Genomic DNA, 23414 nt, shown 5'->3' with positions numbered 1-23414 from the left:
CTCTCACAGTACAGCAGCAACGATTTCACGGTCGTTCATTGCTAAGGGGTCTGTGTGTTTGTGGGGAACATTTGGAAGCAGAACTGAACGATGCAACCATTAGTGATGAAAGGATGAGATAGTCACGTGTCTCGTTTTTTGATTGGCTGGTTTTAGCTTGATTGATCTATGGCCCTCTATTCCACTACCTATAAGCTTTATCCCCGTCCGATCAACCAGCCTCTCTTGACTGCTCTAACTATAGCCAATATTGAACCAATAGCACAGCTGTTATCAATAGACTCTCAACAATGGTGTTTGTGTGGGGGTGGGGTTGTATGTGTGTGTGTGTGTGTGTGTGTGTGTGTGTGTGCATGTGAAAGACAACCAAGGCATTTACAGTATGTTGTTGAGGTTATTGCCCTGGCCTTTATCTTTGTCTTAATTGCCTCATTCATTATATAAATAAATATTCCTTTATTTATTTTTGAGGTTCGACTTTACATTCATTAACCATTAATTTACCTTAATTCATGCAGTAATAAGCAGTAACTTACGATTAATTAACTGTTAACTACTGGTGACTATGTTAATGTTCACTTCAAGTGTTTTGAATAAGGTATAGTGTTCATGTATTCATTTTTTTATCAGGGTTAGGGCTAGGGTTAACCCTAACCCACTCACCCTAACCCTAACTTTAACCCTCACACCTATGCTAAAGCTATATAACATTGCTTATTACTGCATAAACGAATGTTAATGAATGGTTAGGTTAATTAATGTACCCTTATTGTAAAGTGTTGCCATTTTAGCTTTAGTGTAAAATAACGATTCACAAGGCTGGCCAGCTGTCACTTGTGAAGGCAGGTTTGATGGGTCCTGACGGTGTTTGACGGTGCTCGTGTGTTGTCCATGAGTCTGTCAGAGTTGTTTGCTTGTTATCGTGCGTGCGGGTGTTTGGACGCGCGTGTGTGCGTCCACGTGTACGTGTGCGTTGTTGATGGATTCCAGCGTCTACTTTACCACTTTCTCCTCCAAAAAAAAACCCCCCCTACTCCTCCTCCACGCCAACGGCGATCCACTCACCTCAACGCAGTAATTCATCCAAACGCTCTCCCCCCTTTTTTCCCCAATATAGGTAAGATAAGCCGTCTCTCTCCCTGGCCCCTCACCCCCCTGAACCAGACTCCCCCGCCCCCGCCTGTTGGTTCAACCCGGTCACATGTCTAATCAGGACTCCTCCCCCTTTCCCCTCCCCCCCCCTCTGCCTTGATGGTGTCCGATTCGACCCGCTGTCGACCCAGCGCAGGCGGGTGCGTTTCGGCTGCGGTTTTTTCCTGCGCGTTTCCCCGCCCTCACTATCTTCTCTCCCCCCTCCCTCCCCCCCTCCCCCCCCCCCCCCCCCCTCCATCACCGCAGCCCGTCCGACAGCCGCTACGCCTCGTCGGGGGACCTGAGCCGCGGCAGCTCCCAGCTCAGCGAGGAGGACTTCGGCCCCGGGGACGCGGGGAGCCCGCGGGGCTCCGAGTTCTACGACGAGAACGACTCGTACCACTCGTGCCACTCCTCCGTCAGCTACGGCAAGGGGGAGGGCTCGCCCGGCTGGGAGGGCGGCGAGGGCCCGGCGGGGGGCGGCGGCTACAGCGACGAGGGCGGCTACTTCAAGGACGACGGCGGCGAGGAGGGCGCCCTCTACGACGACGGCGAGGAGGGGGGGGAGCTCTACGGGGGCGGAGCCGCGGAGGAGGCGGAGCTGGGAGGCGGCGGCGGCGGCGGCGGCGAGGGCGGTGTCATGAGGTACAGCTACGAGAACGGGAACGGGGAGCTGGCGTACGAGGAGGAGGAGGAGGAGGAGGAGGAGGAGGAGGAGGACGTGTACCAGCTGGAGCGCACGCTCAGCGAGGACCAGGAGCCCCCGTACACCCCCACGCCCCCCAGCGGCGGCCCCGCCCCCTTCCCCCGCCCCGAGGGCGTGGCCGCCGCCGCCGCCGCCGCCACCGCCCCCGGCCGGCCCCCCCTGGAGAAGCAGGCCTCCCTGCGCCCCCCGCCACAGGGCGCGCTCCCGGCCCCAGGCCCCGACCCCAGCCCGGGCCTCCCGGGGCCCCCGGCGGCTCCTGGGGGCCCCGACGGCTCCGCGCCGCCGTTCAGCTCGCTGTCGGCCCCCAAGCTGCCCTTCACACCCGGCAGGCCGGACCTCGCCACCTCCACCTCCGCCTCCGCCTCCGCCGCCGCCGCCGCCGCCTCCACATGCCCCCCATTCCCCGCCTTCTCCACCGCCGCCGCCGCCGCCGCGGCCCCCACGGCTCCCGGGCCCCTGGCCCTCACCCCGCAGGCCCCGGAGGATGAGCACAGGCTGGAGGCGGGGCCGTACGAGGACAAGCCGGGGCCCCCGGCCGCGGAGAGCCCGCCCTTCGGCCCCGGGGAGATACCAGAGACCCCTCCGGCCACCGGGTGAGACGCAGCGAGGGAACGAGGCGCTGAGCGGTCGCATCACGTTTGTGAACATGTCAACACGTTTGTGAACATGTCATCACGTTGTGAACATGTTAACACGTTGTGAACATGTCAACATGTCAACATGTCATCACGTTGTGAACATGTCAACACGTTGTGAACATGTCAACATGTCAACACGTTGTGAACATGTCAACATGTCATCACGTTGTGAACATGTCAACATGTTGTGAACATGTCAACACGTTGTGAACATGTCAACATGTCATCACGTTGTGAACATGTCAACATGTTGTGAACATGTCAACACGTTGTGAACATGTCAACACGTTGTGAACATGTCAACATGTCATCACGTTGTGAACATGTCAACATGTTGTGAACATGTCAACACGTTGTGAACATGTCAACACGTTGTGAACATGTCAACATGTCAACATGTCATCACGTTGTGAACATGTCAACACGTTGTGAACATGTCAACATGTCAACATGTCAACACGTTGTGAACATGTCATCACGTTGTGAACATGTCATCACGTTGTGAACATGTCAACACGTTGTGAACATGTCAACACGTTGTGAACATGTCAACATGTCAACACGTTGTGAACATGTGAACATGTCAACACGTTGTGAACATGTCAACACGTTGTGAACATGTCAACACGTTGTGAACATGTTAACACGTTGTGAACATGTCAACACGTTGTGAACATGTTAACACGTTGTGAACATGTTAACACGTTGTGAACATGTCAACATGTTGTGAACATGTCAACACGTTGTGAACATGTTAACACGTTGTGAACATGTTAACACGTTGTGAACATGTCAACACGTTGTGAACATGTCAACACGTTGTGAACATGTCAACATGTTGTGAACATGTCAACATGTTGTGAACATGTCAACACGTTGTGAACATGTCAACACGTTGTGAACATGTCAACACGTTGTCAACATGTCAACACGTTGTGAACATGTCAACACGTTGTGAACATGTCAACACGTTGTGAACATGTTAACACGTTGTGAACATGTCAACATGTTGTGAACATGTCAACACGTTGTGAACATGTCAACATGTTGTGAACATGTCAACATGTTGTGAACATGTCAACATGTTGTGAACATGTCAACACGTTGTGAACATGTCAACATGTTGTGAACATGTCAACATGTTGTGAACATGTCAACATGTTGTGAACATGTCAACATGTTGTGAACATGTCAACATGTTTGTGAACATGTAACATGTCATCACGTTGTGAACATGTCAACATGTTTGTGAACATGTCAACATGTTGTGAACATGTCAACATGTTTGTGAACATGTAACATGTCATCACGTTGTGAACATGTCATCACGTTGTGAACATGTCAACACGTTGTGAACATGTCAACATGTTGTGAACATGTCAACATGTTGTGAACATGTCAACATGTTTGTGAACATGTCAACACGTTGTGAACATGTTAACACGTTGTGAACATGTCATCACGTTGTGAACATGTCATCATGTTGTGAACATGTCAACACGTTGTGAACATGTCAACATGTTGTGAACATGTTAACACGTTGTGAACATGTCAACACGTTTGTGAACATGTCATCACGTTTGTGAACATGTCAACATGTTGTGAACATGTCAACACGTTGTGAACATGTTAACACGTTGTGAACATGTCAACACGTTTGTGAACATGTCAACACGTTGTGAACATGTCAACATGTTGTGAACATGTCATCACGTTGTGAACATGTCAACACGTTGTGAACATGTCAACATGTTGTGAACATGTCAACATGTTGTGAACATGTCAACACGTTGTGAACATGTCATCACGTTGTGAACATGTCAACATGTTGTGAACATGTCATCACGTTGTGAACATGTCAACATGTCAACACGTTGTGAACATGTTAACACGTTGTCAACATGTCAACACGTTGTGAACATGTCATCACGTTTGTGAACATGTCAACATGTTGTGAACATGTCAACATGTTGTGAACATGTTAACACGTTGTGAACATGTCAACACGTTTGTGAACATGTCATCACGTTTGTGAACATGTCAACATGTTGTGAACATGTCAACACGTTGTGAACATGTTAACACGTTGTGAACATGTCAACACGTTTGTGAACATGTCAACACGTTGTGAACATGTCAACATGTTGTGAACATGTCATCACGTTGTGAACATGTCAACACGTTGTGAACATGTCAACATGTTGTGAACATGTCAACATGTTGTGAACATGTCAACACGTTGTGAACATGTCATCACGTTGTGAACATGTCAACATGTTGTGAACATGTCATCACGTTGTGAACATGTCAACATGTCAACACGTTGTGAACATGTTAACACGTTGTCAACATGTCAACACGTTTGTGAACATGTCATCACGTTGTGAACATGTCAACACGTTGTGAACATGTCAACATGTTGTGAACATGTCAACATGTTGTGAACATGTCAACATGTTGTGAACATGTCATCACGTTGTGAACATGTCAACATGTCAACACGTTGTGAACATGTCAACATGTTGTGAACATGTCAACACGTTGTGCGTCCTTCAGGACTCAGAGTCCACACGTGTTAAACATCCGGACCAACACCTGTTCTCTCCAACAGCTTCCCCAAGAGGGTGGAGATGGAGCCGGGGGCGGCCAGGGCGCGGGCCAACTGGCTCCGCCTCTGCAGTAGAGTACGGCTACAGCTGAAAGAGGTACTGTGTGTGTGTGTGTGTGTGTGTGTGTGTGTGTGTGTGTGCGTGCCATCCTGAATATGTGTCTGTGTGTGCGTGTGTGTGTTTGTGTGTTTGTGTATGTGTGTGTGTGTGTGTGTGTGTTTGTGTGTGCGTGCCTGCATGTCTGTGTGTGTGTGTGTGTGTGTGTGTGTGTGTGTGTGCCATCCTGCATATGTGTCTGTGTGTGTGTGTGTGTGTGTGTGTGTCCAAACGTGTGTGTGTGTGTGTATGTGTGTGTGTGTGTGTGCGTGCCTGCGTGTGTGTGTGTGTGTGTGTGTCCAAACGTGTGTCTGTGTGTGTGTGTGTGTGTGTGTGTGTGTGTATCTCTGTGTGCGTGTATGTGTGTGTGTCCACGTGTGTGTGTGTGTGTGTGTGTGTGTGTGTGTGTGTATGTGTGTGTGTGTCTGTGTGTATTTGTGTGTGTGTGTGTGTGTGTGTGTGTCCACGTGTGTGTGTGTGTGTGTCCACGTGTGTGTGTGTGTGTGTGTGTGTGTGTGTGTGTGTGTGTATCTGTGTGTGTGTGTGTGTGTGTGTGACCTAGCTCTTTCCACCAGTAGCTGTCCCTTCTCCAGTCTAAACGTCCTCTGTGACCAATCAGGCCCCAGCATGCCCCTCTCTGTAGCTCCTGTTGACCTGTCTGCTTATTCTTCCTTTGACTCAAGTTGTTCCAGTACTGTGTGCGTTGATGTTGTTGCTTTGTTGCTTCATTTGGTCATGATTGGTTGTGTTTATCCCTTGTGTTGTCTGCCATTATATTACTTTTTCAGTCGTTTGCCATCCCTGTGTCGATTTGCATGTTGTCCGTTCTGATTGGGCGGGAGCAAGACTTCAGGTGGGTGTGGCTTAGACTGTTTTTTCATTTTACTAGCTCATAGAGTATGCATGTGTACGTGATGGTTACTTAGCAACAGTAGGCAGTGTGTGATTGTGTATTTTTACATTCAGGGCCGGCAATGGCATCTCTTGTCTATTTGACTCGAATAAATTGCATTCATTTAGCAGAAGTGTTTTTCACTTCAGCGTAAACACACACGACTACGCAGCCGTTCAGCGAGGACATCTTATCCAAACAACAAAACCCCCCCCCTAGAACCAGACCCGCGCGCTCCCGTGTGGTCGTGTCTCTGGAGAGAGAGAGGGCGAGCGAGGCACCGGGGCACACAGAGCACGCACGTCGTCTCTGTGTGTCACGTCTCTCTCCCCCCCCCACGGGGGGGGGGGCCAAACCCAGCGGCGTCACGCAGAGAGGCCCCTCCGACCGCAACACACTTTATTTTATTTTACACCGTCACTCTGACGTCCCCCTGATCAGGGCCCGCTCGCATAGACACGTCTCTCCCTCATCACAGCACTCCGCCCCGCCCCCCCCCCACCCCCCCCCCGCGCTAGCGTGTACTCTGTGTCACCGGGGGGGGGGAACAGTCGCCGTTGCCATGGCTGCCGCTTTTATAGACGTCTCTCTCTCCGGTGAAATAAATATATAAAATGTAGAGATGTAGAGAAAACGCTCGCGCTCTCAATGCCAAGCGGTATAGAATGACTTAGGACCAGCTAGTAGTTCTATAGAGGGGGGGGGGGGGGGGTTAGGGTTAGGGGGGGGCGGGGGTATTCAAAATACTGTGTGTACAATGCAACCCTGTCCTGTTCATGTACTGATGGTGGTGGGACGGTGGTGCTTGTGTGACACTCACTTCACCCCCCTTGTGGACGTCCGCAGGCCCGAGGGGAGAGCGTTGGCATCGCATCCCTGCTTCTCTCCGCGGGGTACGTGACAGGCTGGGGACGGGGCTCTGGATGACGCCGTCGTTGTTGTTGTCGTTGTTGTTGTTGTTGTGGATGTGGCTGTTTGTGTGTCGACGTCGACGTGGACTGCTGGCCGTCAGGTTGACAGCTGGCACGGTCAAACAAACACAAAGAAGTGAATGGTTTGAGAAGTAAACAGATTCAGATTAGAATATGTCGTGTGTATTATACAGATCATATTTCATCTAGATGAAATGCACTACTACTACTAAACTACTACTAGTTCAACTCATATTACTGATCATCCTTATATTTATAGTCTCATATTGATCTTTCATTCTGTGCAATTCAACAAAGAATATAAAATGTTTTCACATTATCCCTGAAAATCAAGCAGTGAAATTAAATGAATCGTCTCAGTCAAGGTAAAACATAACAAAGCTTGACCAAAAACGCAAACGTTTTGCAACATTTGAACAATATCCTCTAAATACGAAAGGGTTGAACTGGAGTGCGTTTGTGTTTTCCAGTGTGGGCGGAGCTCTGTACAGCATCGACAGCATGCCAGACCTCAGGAAGAGGAAAGCCATGCCTCTGGTCAGGGATCTGGTGAGTTTCATTAGCGTCGGCCCAGAGCCGGGCTGCGGTGTGTCTCATCAGAGCAGCTGTCGCTCCTCATCCTCTCCTCATCATCCTCTGCCATGTCTGAATGAATCACGCTGCTCCCTCTCGTCCTCTCTCTATTCTCTGCACTCTCTCTCTCCCCACTTCTCGACCCTCTCGTCTGTGACCTGCTTGTACCTGCTGCCGCGAGTGAGTCATGTAGCCTCTGGGTGTGTTGAGAAGTGAGGAGGGGGAGGGGGGGGGGTTGGTGAAGGGCCTTTGAGTGAGGAAGGGGGGGGGGGGGGTTTGATCCAGGGGTCTTCCACTGATCTACACAACTCCCCCGCCCTCCCCCCCCCCCCCCCCCCCCCCCCCCACACACACACACACACACACATACACTCCTCTACCAGCCTCCAACCAGGGGCCTCACAGCGGTTCAGACCATCTTACTCAGCCGATAAGAAAAATGGGAATACTTTTTTTGTATATTTGTTCTTTCGTTTGTTTAGGATCACAGCGGGTGGTTCATCGCCCTGTTATGTATTTTGAAAACTCCGGTTCAATGTGCCCATAGATAGATACATAGCTAGAGATTGAAAGATAGATATTGTTTCCTCTGCTGCTTTGCAAAAACCCCCATCAATGGCGGTGGCCGTGACGTATTACCTACGGTTTCATCGGGTCCATATTTCTACATTTCTGTGATTTGCAAAGCAGCGGTGGTTGCTTCCCAACAGGAGGATATTTGGGTGAAAATAATACCTAGTAATCTGTTCTTAGGGACACCACTTCCTCTTCCGCCTTTATTTTTTCCCTGCAATCTTGTCCAGTGACTGACTGCACTGGTGGACAGAGACAGAGACAGTGGGGCTGAGTCTCCCTGGGTGACATGGCTGTCACCCGCCATGCTCTCAGTTATTAAACACACAATGTGCAACACAATGCACCCCCCACACCACCCCCCCCCCCCCCCCCCCCCCACCCACCCAGGTCCACTTTCTCCTGTCACCTTATTGATTTTTTCGCAGACAGACCTGTGACAAAACAGCCCTGTCTCAGCCCAGCAGAGACTCATCCATAGCCCAGACCCGCCTGTCAGGGTCAATGCATCGCGCTGTCCCACACACACTGCTGCACGTCGCACACGCCAGCTCCTCACACACACACACACACACACACACACACACACACACACACACACACTCACTCACACACACACACACACACACACACACGTGATGTCTCTGTCGATCAATCTGCTCTCCATCTCCCTCCCTCTCTTTTGCTCTATTTCTCCCTAGAGCCTTACCTCAAATGATTTTAACTACACACACACACACACACACGCACACACAAACACACACACACACACAAAGTCATCCACACATACTCACTGTCACATTCATAAATGGTCAGCTGTGCTTGTCCAGGCCAGAGGTACAACCTGAGGAGAATGACTTACAGTCAGTTCATTCAGAGATGATTCAGACGCCTGAGAGCCAAACTCCTTCTGTTGAAATCATTGAGGCGGTTTACTTCCCTTTATGCTTCTGCATACATCCCCTTTAATGATGAGAGCACAACAGTTACTACTACACGCAGCGTTGAATAACAAACTGTTTTCCAATCATAGATGTCCTAACCGGTGCACAGCAGGCAGGTGATTGTGTTGAACCTTTGAATGTCTTTTGTGTCACTCCCCAAAAATCTCCTCTTTTCATGCTCCAAATTCACACTATTTCCTCTTCTTCCTTTCCCCCCCTTTTCTGACGTTGCCGCCACAGGCTATGGTGAGTAACACCAACGGTATTATTTAGAGAGTAGTCATTTTATACTCTCTCCTGGCCATCTTCTGATGTGTCTGATGTGTTCTTCTGGAGAACATGTTTATGGTAACGGTAGCTCCAGCCCTGGAGGACTCACTGTTCTGATCAAAGTTGCTTTGAAAGCGATGGACGATTGTGTGCACAACAGGAAGTGATGCGTTCTCCTTTCCTCTCAGTCTCTGGTTCAGAACTCCAGGAAGGCGGGTATCACGTCTGCGCTGACATCCAGCACCCTGCACAACGAAGAGCTGGTCGGTACCCCACCACAGTGACCCTTTAATATTCCATTTGTATCAATAAACATATACATATACTGCATATATATAAAACGGGGGGCCTAAATCAAGCGATCTGATTGGTTCCCAACCGTTGTATATTGAGCGTATACACACAGCTATGACGCCCGTTCAGTTTACAGAGTTCAGTATCACTCCGCGCCTAACTCTAACTGTTGTTTATTTATATATAAAAGCGATAGCATAGTTCACTGAAGCCTAAAAATATGTTGATTGCTGGAGAGGGTGGAAATGTTGTACAGCAATAGGCACACGGTGAGTGAACTCGATAGTAGGCTAAATTGCTGGCGAACCAAGCTACCGTCTGTAGCCTAGCCTTCTCTCTGAAGGACGCTACAGTGTGTTGCATAGCAACCGCCGTACACTTTGCCGGCAGCCAGGAGGGACTACTTTTTTGTATTCGTTAAAAAAAAATGCTTTTCCGACTTTCGAGCTTTTTCAAAATTGAGGGTGTCTATGACTTTCATTTCGCCATATTTACGTAACCGTTTTATAAAAGCAATAGATCACTTCAGTCAGTGATATACGGTCATTATACCACAGTGAAGGGGGTCGCCGCCCCTCCACTGCGCGTCGGGACGGACAACGCACCCTTAACTGTGGTATAATGAGCGTATACCACAGCCTGTCGTGATCTATTGCTTAAATATACATGTGTATCTATCTGGTCTAGAACGAGCACACAATCACAACCACAGAAACAACAGCAATTCAACTCGGTTTCAGTTAGTTTGAAATGTGTCAGCCTTGCATGGCTGACACCGCCGCCAGCGTGGGGGACCGTGTGCGTGAATGTGGGTGAATGTTAGGCAATTATCGTACGGCCCTTTGCCGCGTTGCCACTGGTTAGAAAAGCGCTGTATAAACGCAGTCCGTTTTTTTGCCATTGACCAATGCGTCACGTCTTCTCCTCTTCCACCCCCCGGCAGAAGAGCCACGTGTACAAGAAGACCCTGCAGGCGCTGATCTACCCCATCTCCTGCACCACGCCGCACAACTTTGAGGTGTGGACGGCCACCACGCCCACCTACTGCTACGAGTGCGAGGGCCTGCTGTGGGGCATCGCGCGCCAGGGCATGCGCTGCACCGAGTGCGGGGTCAAGTGCCACGAGAAGTGCCAGGACCTGCTCAACGCCGACTGCCTCCAAAGTGAGACCGCCGCTGGGCGCTCAGGGGAACACCTGACCTCCTCTCTGACCTCCTCCCTGACCTCCTCCTCTCTGACCTCCTCTCTGACCTCCTCCCTGACCTCCTCCCTGACCTCCTCCTCTCTGACCTCCTCCCTGACCTCCTCCTCCCTGACCCCCTCCATGACCTCCTCCCTGACCTCCTCTCTGACCTCCTCCCTGACCTCCTCTCTGACCTCCTCCCTGACCTCCTCTCTGACCTCCTCCCTGACCTCCTCCCTGACCTCCTCTCTGACCTCCTCCCTGACCTCCTCCCTGACCTCCTCCCTGACCTCCTCTCTGGAGGGAGGCTGTTTAGTCATCGAACAGACGTTACGTTTCCATTGACATTTAGGAGACGCTTTTATCCAAAGCCACTTACAATCAAAGCACATTTGTCAGAAGAAATAGAAACAACAATATAACGCTGTCACTACATTAAGTGCCAGGACGTACAACATACAATAAGTGAGTACATTAAGTGCCAGGACGTACAACATACAATAGGTTGCGTAAGAGGGGTGTGGGGGGGGTAAGGGGGAGTATGTTACAGTAGATGTAGGGGTCGGGCGTCACCACCCTTCAGAACCATCAGGCTGAGAGCAGAGCCAAACCCTCTTGAATGTCCTGCCTGCATGGACACATCCGTTGCAGTTAGTGTATGCAGAATATATGAAGAATGTAGAATGGAAAGTAGGCTGTTTAAAGGCTCCAGGCTGACAGCAGCTTTATTTAAAATCACAATGAGTCTGTATCTAGTCCATCTTTGAGCTCTCTCTCTCTGCTATTTGGCCCGCCAGGTAATCCTCTGCCTACGTCTCCTTCTTTGTTTGGTCTGTATCTCTTAGAAGGATATTAAAGCAGTTTGTCTTTTCTAGACAGCCCCTCTCCCTCCATTTAATCTATTTGACTCTGTATTTCCCAGGCAGGCTTATGAATTATTGACTTCTTCCATGGCCTCTGCGTAGAAGCATCACCATTGTCGAGATAAATGTGTCCACGCTTACTCTGACATCGTGATCTGCTATTGTCAGGGCTTGGTTTGTTTTGTTAATAAGGCAAATCGAGGAAGCCATACTCTATGGCAGTGCTTCTCAAATGGGGGATAAAGATAGGCAGGCCCATGTTTATCACTAAATTGTGAGTATTCGCATCCTTTTAAAGCTCATTTTTACACCACCAAATAGAACACACGTACATCATTTATGTTAATTGCATTCTTTTCCCCCCCCCCCCAAAAAAAAAGTTGTGCTGTGAAGGGGGGTACTCAGCTGAAAAGATGTCTTAGAGGGGGTCCACTGTGAGAGCATGGCCGTTTCTGAAATGGCATACTGCATACTGCTCGTATACTGATCGTGACGTAAAAGTAGTAAGTAGTATGCAGTACGCGAAAAATGTTTTTTTGAAGTATGCGACAGTTACCCGGATGATGTACTAATCGGTCAAAAAATTCTAGTATACATCCAGAGCTCACAACGTCGGATACTGTATCCCATAATGCAACGCGGCACCGCTGAACATTTAAAATAACGGCGGACAATGCGAGCGGCGAATACAAATACATAAATGTATAAATGTATAATTAGTTTTAATTAATTGTTTATTTTGATGTGATAAGCTTTCGTATGTTTTTGTAATTGTGTGTTTTTCATTGTTAACAGAACAAATGGCTCAACCGTTTATATTTATAACCAAATTTTTTGGTCATGTGACTGGGTAGTACACTGCTGAATACTTGTCATACTTGCATACTATACTGCATACTAGGGCGGGGAGTAGTATGTAGTGCACAGTATATACTGTGTCAGTATGCAGTATGCAGTATGTAGTATAGCATTTCAGAAACAGCCCGTGAGAACCAGCGCTCACCGTGATGCCCCCCCTCCACTCCACCAGGGGCGGCCGAGAAGAGCTCCAAGCACGGCGCCGAGGACCGCACGCAGAACATCATCATGGTGCTGAAGGACCGCATGAAGATCCGCGAGAGGAACAAGCCCGAGATCTTCGAGCTCATCCAGGAGGTGTTCGCCGTCGTCAAGGCGACGCACGTCACGCACATGAAGCAGATCAAGCAGAGTGTGCTGGACGGCACCTCCAAGTGGTCGGCCAAGATCAGCATCACGGGTGGGCCATGGGTTCATGGGTTCATCGGTCGGGCTCATGTGTTCATCGGTGGGGGCTCATGGGTTCATGTGTTCATTGGTGAGGCTCACGTGTTCATCGGTTGGGGCTCATGTGTTCATGTGTTCATCGATGGGGCTCATGTGTTCATTGGTGAGGCTCATGTGTTCATGTGTTCATCGATGGGGCTCATGTGTTCATCAGTGGGGCTCATGGGTTCATGTGTTCATTGGTGAGGCTCATGTGTTCATCGGTGAGGCTCATGTGTTCATGTGTTCATGTGTTCATCGATGGGGCTCATGTGTTCATTGGTGAGGCTCATGTGTTGATTGGTCAGGCTCATGTGTTCATCGGTGAGGCTCATGTGTTCATGTGTTCATCGATGGGGCTCATGTGTTCATTGGTGAGGCTCATGTGTTCATTGGTGAGGCTCATGTGTTCATTGGTCAGGCTCATGTGTTCATTGGTGAGGCTCATGTGTTCATTGGTCAGGCTCATGTGTTCATGTGTTCATCGATGGGGCTCATGTGTTCATTGGTCAGGCTCATGTGTTCATCGGTGAGGCTCATGTGTTCATCGGTGAGGCTCATGTGTTCATTGGTGAGGCTCATGTGTTCATTGGTCAGGCTCATGTGTTCATTGGTCAGGCTCATGTGTTCATTGGTCAGGCTCATGTGTTCATTGGTCAGGCTCATGTGTTCATTGGTGAGGCTTGTGTGTTCATGTGTTCATTGGTGAGGCTTGTGTGTTCATGTGTTCATTGGTGAGATGACATCTAAAGAAGGAGTAGGACTCAAACGCTGGGCCACTGACTGTAGCCGCTGTGTGTGTGTGTGTGTCTCAGTCTTGTGTGACTGACTGTAGCCGCTGTGTGTGTGTGTGTGTGTCTCAGTCTTGTGTGACTGACTGTAGCTGTGTGTGTGTGTGTGTGTCTCAGTCTTGTGTGACTGACTGTAGCTGTGTGTGTGTGTGTGTGTGTGTGTGTGTGTTTCAGTCTTGTGTGACTGACTGTAGCTGTGTGTGTGTGTGTGTGTGTGTCTCAGTCTTGTGTGACTGACTGTAGCTGTGTGTGTGTGTGTCTCAGTCTTGTGTGACTGACTGTAGCTGTGTGTGTGTGTGTGTCTCAGTCTTGTGTGACTGACTGTAGCTGTGTGTGTGTGTGTGTGTGTGTGTCTCTCAGTCTTGTGTGACTGACTGTAGCTGTGTGTGTGTGTGTGCCTCAGTCTTGTGTGCCCAGGGCCTCCAGGCCAAGGACAAGACGGGCTCCAGCGACCCCTACGTCACCGTCCAGGTGGGCAAGACCAAGAAGAGGACCAAGACCATCTACGGGAACCTCAACCCCGTCTGGGAGGAGAACTTCAACTTGTGAGTTTAAAAAAACGATAGAAAAAAGATCTTTTTCTTATTTTTTCTTTCTTTTTTTCTTTCTGTGATTTGAGGTGAAGGTGTGTGTAGGTCTCTGTTAGGACTGATACAGTGTGTGTAGGTCTGTGTTAGGACTGATACAGTGTGTGTAGGTCTGTGTCAGGACTGATACAGTGTGTGTAGGTCTGTGTTAGGACTGATACAGTGTGTGTGTGTGTGTGTAGGTCTGTGTTAGGACTGATACAGTGTGTGTTGGTCTGTGTCAGGACTGATACAGTGTGTGTAGGTCTGTGTCAGGACTGATACAGTGTGTGTAGGTCTATGTCAGGACTGATACAGTATGTGTGTGTAGGTTGTTGTGTTAGGATGTGATGCTGGACTGACTGACACGGTGTGTGATTGGCCGTTGCAGCGAGTGCCACAACTCCTCCGACCGCATCAAGGTGCGCGTGTGGGACGAGGACGACGACATCAAGTCCCGCGTGAAGCAGAAGTTCAAGCGAGAGTCGGACGACTTCCTGGGCCAGACCATCATCGAGGTCCGCACGCTGAGCGGGGAGATGGACGTCTGGTACAACCTAGGTGGGCGTGGTCTCCTCTTTGTACCGGGGACATCCAAACAATCCGATAACTACATACTGTCATTTCATTTATAAAACGGATGGAAGGGCGATGGATGGATGAATGGATTGATGGATGAATGGATAAGTGGATGGATGAATAGATGGACAGATGGTTGGATTATGGACAGATGAACAGTCGATGAATGGATGGGTGGTTGATAGATGGACGGATGGATGGATATGAATGTATAATGACATGATCATTATACTTGTTCCTTGTTTAAGATCTAAGAAGAGAAGATCTTCTATTACGACAGACAATAAAGTTTTCTGAATCTGAATCTGAATCTGAATCTGAACTGATATCAGAACGCTCACAGTAGCTTCCTGCCACGGCTCATCTCGCTGACACCATTACTGCAGTGTTTGGACGGCTTAGCCAGAAATGAAAGGCTCTGTGTTCTGACGCGTCTCTGCACTTCCCCCAGACAAGCGTACGGATAAGTCTGCTGTGTCGGGCGCCATACGGATGCACATCAACGTGGAGATCAAAGGAGAGGAAACCGTCGCACCGTATCACGTTCAATACACCTGCCTGCACGAAGTACGCTCATTCACTCTCCAGCTGTCCCTCATTCTCTCTCTTTCTAACGCTCTTTGAAAAAAGACACATCAAACATAACGTTTCATAACTGAGTACTTCTAGAGAGGAATGGATTTTTTGTGAGACTTTTGTGAGAACTCCTAGAGCAAAGCTCTTGGACAATTTGAAATGTTTTGAACGGACAGATAAGCCAACACAGCTCAGAAAGTATTCTCTGTTCTTGTTCCATTGATGACATACTTTCCTGCTGCCGTTGCATTGCGGTCTGTTTTTGTTATCCCCCTCAATCCACAGAGACATCGCATTGGCTGACAACAACTCTCCCCTCTCTCTGCAGAACCTGTTCCACTACGTGACGGACATCCAGAACAACGGCGTGGTGAAGATCCCCGACGCCAAAGGGGACGACGCCTGGAAGGTGTACTTTGAGGAGACCCCCCAGGAGATAGTGGATGAGTTCGCCATGCGCTACGGCGTGGAATCCATCTATCAGGCCATGACGTGAGTCCTGAACCTCTGCAACTCTGTAAATCAACCTGATGCTATTCTCTGCTTACTCACTAAAACTCACGTCGAGTCACTGTTGTTTTACTGCTGTCCTTAAAAAAATGCAGGTGTAAATATTCATTGATTGAAGGATGATCTTTTCTTGGATGATCGTTTGCGTGGGATCTGTCTGAGGCTAACTGTGTGGACCGTCTGTCTGCAGCCACTTCGCCTGCCTCTCCTCTAAGTACATGTGTCCGGGCGTACCGGCGGTCATGAGCACCCTGCTCGCTAACATCAACGCCTACTACGCCCACACCACCCAAGCCACCAACAACGTCTCTGCCTCAGACCGCTTCGCTGCCTCCAACTTTGGGGTGAGGCACTGAAAACACAGAGAATAATCAGATTCAGTGTCGGTGGACTCCCATGGAGCATTAACCAGCTCTGTGGTCTTCTAAGCTGTTATATAGTTGACTTCTAGAACCATGTGGTTGTATTATCTAGCATCTAGCAATTGGTTGGCATGTGTCTCAGGAGGTAGAGCGGGTTGACTTCTAAACGGAAGGTTGCTGGTTCGATCCCCGGCTCCTCCTAGCAGAGTGTGGAGGTGTCCCTCAGCGAGACGCCCTCACCCTGACTGCTCCTGACCAGCTGGCGGTCGCCTTGCATGGCTGACTCCGCCGTCGGTGTGTGAATGTGTGCATGAATGGGTGAATGTTGGGCAATATGGTAAAGCGTGGCCACTGGTTAGAAAAGCGCAGTATGAAAGCAGTCCATTTGTTCCCTCCTGTAGTGTTGATGTCTCTGACCTGGTTTGTCTCTCCATTTACAGAAAGAGAGATTTGTGAAACTCTTGGACCAACTCCATAACTCTCTGAGGATTGACCTTTCCATGTACCGGGTAAATCTCTTTGTCTTTTACTTTGTGTGGGCCTATAGCTCAACTATAAGCTCAATTTGTGATTTTACATTACATTAGTGATATTAATAATAATATAGTCATATAAAAAAATAAATAGCACATTTATTTGTAATTATTTTTTTTATACAAAGGACAGTTTCAAATAGTTTTAGATGGAAGAGAATCCAGAACACATTTATATTGTTTGCATTAGACATGCTGTTCATATTCCTTAACAGCATTAGAAAAACAATCCTTTAATGAAGGTCCAAAAGGCCTTCCGTTATCCGTTATCCACTGCATGAAGACCTTATGAATTAGCTCTGCTATATTTCCAGGTCCCAGTGCAGTGATTCCACCGCTCTGCTCGTGTGCATCATGTCAGGCGAGCCGTTTGTAAGCCTTTAGTCTCCTTGGCCTCTGTTCCTTTCCGGGCCCCCTGTGGGCTCCTAATGACTCAGCAGGCAATCAGGTGGAAGCACTCTCCCCCTGCTTAAACATAACACTGTGGTCTAGGCCAGCCCTGTAACAAGGCTTTCCTCGACTCTCGGGGCTTTGACAGTTTGCCAGGAAAACTGTTAACGTGTCCCTTTGCACTTTGCCATCTCCAATGAATTCCTGAAATACTCAGTAGAACTAAGTCAGCCCTTAGTGTTTATCACACCCCGGCGCGTAGGAGCCAAGTTCCTCCCTCGGCGTCGGAGTTCAGACACACGTGAACGCAGACGTCTGACCCTCTCCTCCTCTGAGGTTCTGTCCTGTTCCTGCATCCTTCTCTCAGTGTGGCCCGGCGCGGCCAAGCAGGCAGCTGTGCAAATGAGAATCACACCTCCATCCTCCTCAGACACATGCGCCGACACACACGGGCACGGCACTCCCGCTCCCCAGGCGCGGGGGTGTTTGGCGAGAGAAGGCCGCAAGGAACCCGCCTGCACACACACACACACACACACACACACACACACACACACACACGTGTACGCAGTCACGGCTACAAGATACACGCACACCTCGTGCATTCACACGCACACAGATTGCACTGGTTTACACACCGCGTTTCTCTGGCCTGCAGAACAACTTCCCTGCCAGCAGTCCTGAGAGGCTGCAGGACCTCAAGTCCACGGTGGACCTGCTCACCAGCATCACCTTCTTCAGGATGAAGGTACGGCCCCTCCCCCTCTCTCTCGCTCTCTCTCTTCTTCGGGTTCTCCCAACGAGAGGTTCTGTGATTTTCCTACTAGCAGTTGTTGGAGGAGGATTTGAAAAAGGTCAAGCGGGCAGGATTCAGGAAGGCAGAAGGTAATTTACATGCAGAGTAATGATCATCTGGATTCGGTCGTGATTTGTGTTTGGTGCTGGATTTTCATGAGGCTGATGACTGAAATCAACAAGTTTCTTTGACCGTGTGGAGCAAAAAGTACCTTCAAACAAACCTAGGTATGTCCTTGCTTTGTGACTTGGAGTTTAGCATGCATTCTACCTTTTGCATAACTAACTTCTTTCTTGAAATGAAATGATTGACAGATTGTCTTCATGGCTTTGACTCTGGGCGAATAGAGAATGAGTTTCCCTGAAGATCCCTGCTCCTGAATCCCGCTGTGGTCTGTGCTCAGGTCCAGGAGCTGCAGTCCCCCCCCAGGGCCAGTCAGGTGGTGAAGGACTGCGTCAAAGCGTGTCTCAACTCCACCTACGAGTACATCTTCAACAACTGTCACGAACTTTACAGCAGAGAGTACCAGACAGACCCGGTAAGAAACGTTGGGGAACTGCGGTGTGTGTGTGTGTGTGTGTATGTCTGAGTCTTTACACAATGTCCTCACTCCACTGTCTACACAAACACACAGGCGGGGGGATGTTGGTTTGATCTCTTCTGCCTCTCATTAAAATATCAGTTCCATTCATGCGTGGCTCCACGCATTCCACAGTGAACAGGTCGTCCTTTGTATGAACAGGTCGTCGCCGCCTGACGGCCGTGCTCTATAGTCAGAACCTCCTCCTTCAGTTTCAACCCCTGCAGTCCACATGTCCCTGTTTGCCCCCGGCTTCAAGTACTCTCGGCAGACACTACTCTGTCTGCAGAGAACAACGTGAACAAGGCTCTGTGATGAATACGTCAAGGTGCTTCACCCTGGCTCAACACACACCCACACCAGTGTGCCAGGGTTATATATAATACCTATTTTCTGTTCCTGGTCGGATGAAGTTTCTTGTTGGTTATACTTGTGCTGGCCTGTTCGGTGTCAACCTGGGCCAATGTTCTGCAGTTGGCCGTGAATTGCAAACTAAGTTAGGATAGTCCATGCACTATGCTCAGAATATCTCCATGAATGTCTGCTAAACGTGTCCTGAATTCAGAAGCTTTTCTTTTAGCACATTTGGTAGTGAATTAATGATGTGTTACCTGGAATTAAAGCTGTAAAAATGTGCTAAAAAAAAACCTTCTGAATTTAGCAGACATTTATGGAGATATTTTGAGGATGACGCATGGACTATCCTAACTAAGTGTCTTTAATAGTGTTTCATGTTTCCTGGAATTAAAGCTGTAAAAATGTGCTTCTTCACTTGTTCTCACATGAAGCTCCTTTGAGGTCTGGTTCTCTGGTGGAACATTTGTTCTGAAGACGTGGTGTGTGAGGCACACCATTGGAGTCATACCGAGACCATTGGAGTCATACCATTTACCAATAGTTTCACCCCATTAGGCCCAGTGTATAAATGCTACCAAGGAGACGGTTGCCATGGTGATGGTTTCCATGGACCCTGATGTTCTTTGCCCCGTGTCTCCACCCCCCCCCCCCCCCTCCCCCCCCCACCCCACCCCAGGCGAAGCAGGGGGTCGTGCCTCCTGAAGAGCAAGGGCCCAGCATCAAGAACCTGGACTTCTGGTCCAAACTCATCACCCTGATCGTCTCCATCATCGAGGAGGACAAGAACTCCTACACGCCTTGTCTCAACCAGTAGGTTCATCAAGCCTTCTCTATCACACTTTATCAACCAGTAGGTTCATCAAGCCTTCTCTATCACACTTTATCAACCAGTAGGTTCATCAAGCCTTCTCCATCACACTTTATCAACCAGTAGGTTCATCAAGCCTTCTCTATCACACTTTATCAACCAGTAGGTTCATCAAGCCTTCTCTATCGGGTCACACTTTATCTACCGGAGTCTACCGGAGACACTTTCTATGTGATCAGAAAAAGAAAAGAAAAGTACTTAGTTGTGTAGCGTCTTATCCTAGCGCTCTTTGTCATATACGGGGAATGGGTTAACCTAGTGATAGCTAGTGCTTGGTGTCGACAGTGACATATTTTTCTCCTTCTTCTGACAAATGGACTTATTGTAAGTCCCCTTTGGATAAAAGCGTCTGGTAAATGCCCTAAATGTAAATGTTAATGTAAATTATCAATATGCTGTGAAAAATATGCTGTGTTTGACGCCTGACCTTGGCTGAAGACGTCTGGCATTTGAACAGGTCTTCCACAGGAGGCCAGGTTTCACCTTGTGAAACTCTGCAGGATTCCTATCGCCACTTACCCTTTACAGCGACTCTCAAAGGTTCCACGGTGCTATCGGCCCCGTCCCGTCTCTGTAACAACGTTCCGCTGTGTGTCTCCTCCTCCCCCGTTAAAAGGTTTCCCCAGGAGCTCAACGTGGGGAAGATCAGCGCCGAGGTCATGTGGAACCTCTTCGCCCAGGACATGAAGTACGCCATGGAGGGTAAGGGGCCGGTTCACTCGTCCACTAGAAGCCTCGACTCTTCGCGTCCCTCGCCCACAATCCCCCCCCGGGACGCGGAGAGAACCGGCGCTGACGTACAATACAATACAACTTTATTAATCCCACTAGGGGCAATTAGTTTGAGCAGCTTGTATACAGACACAGTAATATACAAACAACAAATACACATACACAACTACGGAGCATTTAGTAGTCGAATTGCAGAGGGGATGAACGACTTGGAATGGCGGTTTGTTCTGCAAGCAGGTAAAGCGTAGCGACGCCCTGATGGCAACACAGAGAATTCACTTTTAAGAACATGGCCAGAAGAAGCCAAAATACCTGCTGCTTTCTTAATGATTTGCCGATTGTGTCTGCCTTCCCCCTCAGAGCACGAGAAGAACCGGCTGTGTAAGAGCGCTGACTACATGAACCTGCACTTTAAAGTCAAGTGGCTGTACAACGAGTACTGCAAGGACCTGCCCTTCTTCAAGAGCAGGGTGCCCGAGTACCCGGCGTGAGTAGCCCCAACACACACGCACACACACACACACACACACGCACACACACGTACGCGAGCACGGCCATGCACGGCCAACGCATACACACACGTCGGTACGCACGCACGCGCGCATGCAAGCACGCAAGCACGCACGCAAACATACACACACACACGCATCTGCACACACGCACACACTGACTGACACACACACACACACACACACACACACACACACGTACGCGAACACGCCCATGCACGCCCAAGCATACACACACATCGGTATGCACGCACGCATGCACGCACGCACGCAAACATAGACACGCACACACACACTGACACACACACACACACACACACACACACGCACGCATACATGCACGTGCACACACACACAGACTCAAACATATCTCATTTTCTTTCCTGCCCCCCCCCCCCCCCCCCCCCCCGTAGATGGTTCGAGCCGTTTGTCATCCAGTGGTTGGATGAGAACGAGGAGGTGTCTCGCGACTTCCTCCATGGCGCTCTGGAGAGGGACAAAAAGGACGGGGTAAAACGTGTTTCACTCCTACTACCCCCTTATGGTCGTCCTCGTCTGTTCTGCTCCTCTCTGCTCCGACCCCCCCCCCCCCCCCCCCCCCACAACAGAGCCTCTGTTGCTTTTCCTTTTAACGTCGTCCCGCCTTTTGAGCGTTCGTTTCCACCCTTTCTCCTCTCCCTTCACCGTCCCTGCACCTCCTCTCTTCATCCCTAAACGTCTCCTCGGCAATTAGCTCACGATGGGCTGGTTCTGTCGAAGCATCCCCTCTCCGCCGTCCGGCCAGACGCATTTAGAGTGTGGAGGAGTGAAGTGGGCGAGGGGACACTTTTGACGCTGGTGCCCAGGTTGGGGGGGACATATACTCCTGGGAGAGAGAGACAACATGACGACAGCAGGGTTTGGGGAATTAATGGGCTTCTACTCAGACAGACGCCCGGCTCCCTTCAGTGTGCAGACACCCCGGAGGAGGAGGTGCAGGTAGCGGCTCACCTCCAGCCAATTAGAGCGCAGACAGACAGACAGCCACCAGCCAATTACCAGACAATAGACCAGAGGACTCCCGCTGCCTCTTGTCAGGCTGTCTGTCTGTCTGTCTGTCTGTCTGTCTGCTTATTAGGATCCACTGGCTTAGTTAAAGTTCAGCAGCGATACGAAAACCAGACTGACATCTAATAAAATACATGATATGAACTGATTACAAAAGAAATCTGTTACAAATCATATTATTTCAAAATATTTGAAGAGTGAAAATTTGATGTTAAAATTTAATTTGCATTTCTGCTGCCCAACCTCGGCACTGTTGAAAAGGAGCCCTTAAGGTCTTAACCCCTTAAAGGAGCTTAAAGGAGCCCTTAACCCCTTAAGGTCCCCTTAACAACGCTGAGCGGCTGTTCTGTGTGACGCTAAGCGGGTGTTTTGTGCGTTCCTGAGCGAGTGTTGTGTGAACCCCTGTGTTGTGCGACCCTGTTTTGTGTGTGTGTGTTTTGTGCACTCCTGAGCGTGTGTTTTGTGCGCTCCTGAGCGTGTGTTTTGTGCGCTCCTGAGCGTGTGTGTTTTGTGCGCTCCTGAGCGTGTTGTTTTGTGCGCTCCTGAGCGTGTGTTTTGTGCGCTCCTGAGCGTGTGTTTTGTGCGCTCCTGAGCGTGTTGTGTGTTTTGTGCGCTCCTGAGCGTGTGTTTTGTGCGCTCCTGAGCGTGTGTTTTGTGCGCTCCTGAGCGTGTTGTGTGTCGTGTGCGCTCCTGAGCGGTGTCGTGTGCGCTCCTGAGCGTGTGTTTTGTGCGCTCCTGAGCGTGTGTGTTTTGTGCGCTCCTGAGCGTGTGTTTTGTGCGCTCCTGAGCGTGTCGTGTGTTTTGTGCGCTCCTGAGCGTGTGTTTTGTGCGCTCCTGAGCGTGTGTTTTGTGCGCTCCTGAGCGTGTGTTTTGTGCGCTCCTGAGCGGTGTTTTGTGCGCTCCTGAGCGTGTGTTTTGTGCGCTCCTGAGCGGTGTTTTGTGCGCTCCTGAGCGTGTTGTGTGTCGTGTGCGCTGCTGTGCGTGTTGTGTGTCGTGTGCGCTCCTGAGCGTGTGTTTTGTGCGCTCCTGAGTGTGTGTCGTGTGCGCTCCTGAGCGTGTTGTGTGTTTTGTGCGCTCCTGAGCGTGTGTTTTGTGCGCTCCTGAGCGTGTTGTGTGTTTTGTGCGCTCCTGAGCGGTGTCTTGTGCGCTCCTGAGCGTGTGTTTTGTGCGCTCCTGAGCGGTGTCTTGTGCGTTCCTGAGCGAGTGTTGTGTGAACCCCTTGTTGTGCGA

General features: G+C 49.7%; 1 protein-coding gene across 1 annotated transcript in view; it reads left to right on the top strand.

Annotated features, from left to right (window-relative positions):
• The window catches only part of unc13a (unc-13 homolog A (C. elegans)), a gene marked incomplete at both ends in the record, with an annotated part of 35019 nt that overhangs the window by 8506 nt on the left and 3099 nt on the right, over window positions 1–23414 (top strand). Inside the window, 20 exon segments of the mRNA XM_084473497.1 lie at window positions 1399–2197; window positions 2312–2430; window positions 5087–5180; window positions 6919–6965; window positions 7475–7553; window positions 9553–9627; window positions 10602–10821; window positions 12735–12962; window positions 14183–14324; window positions 14737–14906; window positions 15376–15491; window positions 15829–15992; window positions 16201–16354; window positions 16813–16881; window positions 17954–18043; window positions 18495–18629; window positions 19705–19838; window positions 20513–20598; window positions 20989–21115; window positions 21551–21647. Coding sequence (XP_084329623.1) covers window positions 1399–2197; window positions 2312–2430; window positions 5087–5180; window positions 6919–6965; window positions 7475–7553; window positions 9553–9627; window positions 10602–10821; window positions 12735–12962; window positions 14183–14324; window positions 14737–14906; window positions 15376–15491; window positions 15829–15992; window positions 16201–16354; window positions 16813–16881; window positions 17954–18043; window positions 18495–18629; window positions 19705–19838; window positions 20513–20598; window positions 20989–21115; window positions 21551–21647 — 3145 coding nt within the window.

Source organism: Micromesistius poutassou (assembly GCF_964030765.1).
Source record: "Micromesistius poutassou genome assembly, chromosome: 9".
Lineage (NCBI taxonomy): Eukaryota > Metazoa > Chordata > Actinopteri > Gadiformes > Gadidae > Micromesistius > Micromesistius poutassou.
Note: the sequence above shows the minus strand (reverse complement) of the source record. Positions and strands in the feature narration are given on the sequence as shown.